Source organism: Pterocles gutturalis, unplaced genomic scaffold, assembly GCF_000699245.1.
Source record: "Pterocles gutturalis isolate BGI_N339 unplaced genomic scaffold, ASM69924v1 scaffold7593, whole genome shotgun sequence".
Lineage (NCBI taxonomy): Eukaryota > Metazoa > Chordata > Aves > Pterocliformes > Pteroclidae > Pterocles > Pterocles gutturalis.
Window position 1 is genome coordinate 3,332 of NW_010117916.1, and position 5,051 is coordinate 8,382.

Below are 5,051 nucleotides of genomic sequence, written 5' to 3' on the forward strand. Positions count from 1 at the left end.
TTCATGCACTCCAAACTGCAGGGCTTGAAATGCTTTCCATACTTAGATAGTAAATGGGGCTTTTTTAAACATACTGTCCCAACCCAACTCACTGCATCTTTTGGGAAAAGGTTCATTTTTGGACTGAAGAAAGCAAACCCCATGTATTCACTAACATAGAGGAAGGAAAGTTCAGTCTACAAAAACCCATCAACACCAGCCAGCTGCCTTGCTCTTCAGGGGAGAAACTGCTCTCAAGCCCTGACAGGCAGCAGCAATCCTGTCTCAGGGAAGAGCACAGACCAAAAATCTGACAAGACGTAAGATACGGTGAGAGAGGAAGATGTGCAGGCGGGGAGACGCACACAAGGGAATCTCAGCACCCCAGTTCTGCACCCACTTTGGGTCCAGATGCATCAGGGCACCCTCAGAAGAGCAAGGCAGCCTTCAGGGTAACCCCTGGACTCGCCTTGTGCTTCATCCTGGGGTGAACGCCTCCCCAGCCCCACCGTGCATCATCGGGGCACAGCTGTAGGAACCCACACAACTAAAAAAGAAAAATCCGTGATCTCTTTAATGCTAAAAACACATATTGGTCATTGGTGCCTCCTGTGCTATTAAATCAAACACTTCTTAAGGAGAACAGAGTCTAAGAGTGTCACACTTAGAAAGGAAAATAAGCTCATGTAGTCTCTCTTTTCTAAACACAGAAACCAACCAAACATACATTTTAACTTTAAATTCCCCTCCTTTCCCCTGCCTTAAATCCACAGAGGCTCAACTATACCTTGTTGACTACTGAACTGCCAAATTCCAGGTTTTAAATTAGAGCTGGCTTTGAGCTAGAAGAGCTCAAAAAAGCCCTTGAGACCACAGAATAACCATCTATTTTTTTGCCTTTTTGTCATTTTATAATTTTACAGCCTGATGTGTGGTGTAGTCAAGAAAGCAGCAATATAAAAATGGACCTTTTTGCCCAATATATCTGCTCCCTCTGGAGCTTAGAGCCACGTTGCCTGATTTAATACTAGTAAAAACTTGTTTTTAGCACTGTAAAGCTTACGGAGCTGGGGAGAGAAAGCTGGAGCCTCCCCTGACTCCACTACCAGCACCACAAAAGAGCAACACAGCAAGTAACTTTCCCAAACTGCTGTCAATGCATTAAAAAATTGCTTTTTGTGATGAAGGGAGCATGGCACCCAGAGCAACCTGAGTGGGAGAATTGCATGCTGCCTGAGTAAATGTTGGGCTTGTTGCTTATAATGCCCAGATGAATAAATGACCTATGCCCTTGGCAAGCGCATCACATGGGAAAGTAACCCAGCAAGCAGCTGTGATGCCCACCTTTAAAACTGTAGTTTGGAGGCACAGGACTGAAGCACATCCCAGCAATTGGGAACAATAGACAGTTCCACCTGTGGGGCTGGCAGAGGGCTCTCATGCCATATTAGATGATAACTCCTCTGGCAGCGCCATGCTGGCACTGGCTGGCCTACCTTGGGGAGGTCAGGCTGCAGGACTGAGTGGCTCCTCCTGCTCTTTAAATCTGTGAAGCGTCATTTCACACCCAGCCGAGTCCGGCACTTGCACGGCATGGCATGGGAACCCGCAGCCACACTGCAGCATGCACCACGAGGACATACAATGGCTGCAAAAGTGGCCAACTGCTGCTGGCACGCACTAGCCCAAAAGGCAAGTCCATCACCATGCTGGGCTGGAGCAATAGGGCTGCATTGGCACGTTGCCATGCCTGAAACCTGGCTGCCAGCCCTGGAGAGGCCCCCAGCCTGGGTCTGGCTCCCTGCAGCCTCCCAGCACCATGGCCACCATGGAGCCACCTTGGGTGCAATCACGGCTCAGCCACAATCTGAGCATGCAAGAGCAGGGGACAGCCTACAGATCCACACTGGCTAAGTTACAGCAATGCTGGCTCATCTTCCCACACTGTGTCCGTACGTAGACTAAAAAATACAGCTGCCTCTCTTCCTTGGGGTATAGTCATTTGTAGACACAGGAAAAGCAGGGATCCTCTTGGAAATGAAGGGGGCAGCATAAGCAAATTAATCAAGGAACTTGGAACAGGCTGAAATGTTTGAGAGGAAAGAAGGTACTCAATGAATGAATGACTTGTAGCACTGTGATGCAGGGCAGAATGGCTGGAAAACAGACAAGATTTAGAAGATGGGACACTCAATTTTTATAAAAATTTCAGAGTTATCCTATTGTCCCACGAACCTACAACAGCCCTCACAAGGCTGCTGTACAACACCTGGAACGTGCAACTCTTCCACAGCAAACAGGCAAGCCTCCTTGCCTGCCTGGAAATGCATTTCACCGTTTATAAACTGCTGTTCTCACAGGGAAAAAAATAAAAGAACTTTTGCTGTTGTATCAAGGTTTTTACAAAGAAAACTGAAAGAGGACTCTGCTGGAAATGTGTATGTGCAATACCACAAATCCCACTGAATACTGAGATGGAATCTTTTATATATTGCATTTCACATGGCATAACTCTAGGCAAATACTCCATAGAAAGCAACCTACACACAAAAAGTTCAGGGTTTAAAACGCCTCACCCCCCTGAATTCAATGGCCGTAACTTCACCCCAGGGTTTGGATTCTACCCTGGGTTCACAAAGACTCCTCAAAGTCTCATGATGTGAGACTCCCTCTTCCATCCCCTCACAGGTGTAACCTGTTCCCCCAAGGAAGAGCAGCCCACCTCGCACCTGCCTTCTTGCTTTTGCACACCAAAGCAATAGAAACATGACAAGACGTCGCCCAGCTCCCAGACAAAATGGGTGTTGCATGATTACCTGTGACACTAGACACCCTGGAAACATCCTGAGCCTGGGTGGAGCGGTTTCGGCTTTGTTGCCTGCGCCTGCTTGTCGCTGACCTCGTGGTCCGGACATGAACCTCGCTCACTTTGAAGAAGGCCACCATGAAAGGCTGTTTGTCGTAAGGTCCATCTCGGCCTATAAGTCCTGCTTCTCTAGGATTTATGCTGAAACCTTCAAACCAAACAGGAAAGTGTTAGTGAAACAGTGCTGTTGGACTGCTCCTTCCACCATTGCGCCATCCCCACGAGCAGTGTTACCCTTCCTCTTGCTCACACTCTTATCGTTAAACATCCCCCTCCTGCCACCGTGACCTATGGACATTTTTACGACAGCACCCAATCGATCCTGAACAAGAGGCTCCACCGCAGCACCTGTCTCTTTGGTACCTCCGTGGCATCTCTACTCTGTTTAGGCATTGAAGAGGTGTATAGATAGGTATATAAAACACAAAGCCCAGACGCGTCATGAAATTAGTTCTCCTGCCTGTGAAACACAAGAAGCAGATATGGGATTGGGAGACCTCTAGGGAAAGCAGAAGGCAAAGAGATGGGGTGCTTTTGTCAGGAGCACAGAGACAGGCTTGCAGCCAGTTTCAGAGGCGGAGGCTGGCACTAACATTTCCTCAGGGAGAAGAGTGGACAGCCTCTCTGGTCTCATTTGACCCCACAGGTGTACCAAACCCCAGCATGAAACAACAGGAAGAAAACACAAGGTTGGAGACTGCTTCCTATGTCACTGTCATCTTTTTAGTCACTTTCTGCTCATCTAGATCCTTTTCTTCCTCACTGCTTGTCTTCCAATACTCAATTTCGTGCTCTTCTGCAGCCTCTTCTCTCCTTTTCCACCTTTCAAAGTTTCTGCAGGCTGTGAAATGTTATAATTGCAGCCACCCTCGGAGTGATCAGCCTCACACAGCAACTGCATCGCTTCTCCAGCATGGGGCTCCCACCCCAGGTTTGATGAGATCTGGGCAGCGATGGCAGCCGCAGCAGTCACAAGGGCTGCTGTAAGCCCATGTGGGGAGGCACATACCCATATACCTGCCCTCTTCTCTTCCTCTCACCCCTAAATCTCACCCCACCTGGGATCGCAGCTCCATGCCCCCTTCCACCTCCTACTCAGGAACTGGGACCCTACTCCAGCCCACCTCCACCAGCTCATCCTGGTCCTGTTCAGAGATGCCTGACCTCACTCATGGGGAAAGACATGTCCATCATGGGACAGCCAAGAACTGACAGCCCTCAACCCGTGCCCTCAGAGACTTGCTCATGGAGTTGTCTACAACTGCCTACAAAGGCAGGGTGCTCCCCCCCACAGCACAACCGGGCTGTGTTAGCACCGCTTGCAGACAGCATCCAAGAGGCTCACGAGGTGATGCGCATTAACTGGCCCGTAACCTACCATCCTGGGTCACCACGCTCAGCTGCAGTCCCATGTTGTCCTGAGGGTTCATCACCCACATGTTACTGGTGGCGGTGACATCAAACTCCAGCCAGCCCTCCTCCGAGGCCCACACCGCCCGCGTGTCCAGAAGAAAAAGGTCGGAGGCCCTGCAGAGGAGAAGCTCAATGACAAGATTGTGGTGTCTGGGGTTTTCTCCCCTGGTTTTACACTGTTACAGAAACAAGAAAACCTGGAATCAGTAAAAATGATGTTGATAGCTAGGAAAACAAACAATCCCCCAAATCTGCCTGTTTTTATCCAGAATTTTGCTATGAGATGCACACACTTCTGCATGTGAAATTCAGGATTACAAAGGTCTTTCAGCATCCATTTCATTTCATTTCTTCCCAAAAAGTGTTAATTCTAGCCCTGGCAGAGGACAGTGGTCAAACTCCCAGCACTTCCAGGCATCTGATGGCTTTTGTTAAACAGGTTTTGTGGCTTCAGCCCACCTTCTACAGCACAGATCTACCACAATTCATAGAATCATAGAATGGTTTGGGTTGGAAGGAACCTTAAAGATCATCTAGTAAAGAAAAATAACAATAAAAAAAATCACCTAACAGGCCAAGCATCAAACAGTGAAAGAAAATGAACCTCTAAAGCCCTCTAAAGACATTTTTCTGAAACTTATCAACAGGGATTAGAGTGCCTTGCTCCAAGCCTGTTGGTACTGGGACTCCTTCATCATGGGCTTCAGCTTCAAATGCTCTCAAGTCTGTGCCTTTTCTGCGGCATCAAATGCCCACCAAAACTCAGTCCAGTGAAATCATCTGGAGAAGCACC

General features: G+C 48.5%; 1 protein-coding gene across 1 annotated transcript; it reads right to left on the reverse strand.

Annotated features, from left to right (window-relative positions):
• Positions 1 to 2,795: 2,795 nt before the first annotated feature.
• On the reverse strand, positions 2,796 to 4,372 carry LOC104463595 (bone morphogenetic protein 6-like; the record flags this gene model as incomplete). The annotated part of the gene is made up of 2 exons (XM_010075984.1): positions 2,796 to 2,993; positions 4,224 to 4,372. Coding segments are annotated over 2 exons (347 nt in total), but the record flags the coding sequence as incomplete, so codon positions are not given.
• Positions 4,373 to 5,051: the final 679 nt, after the last annotated feature.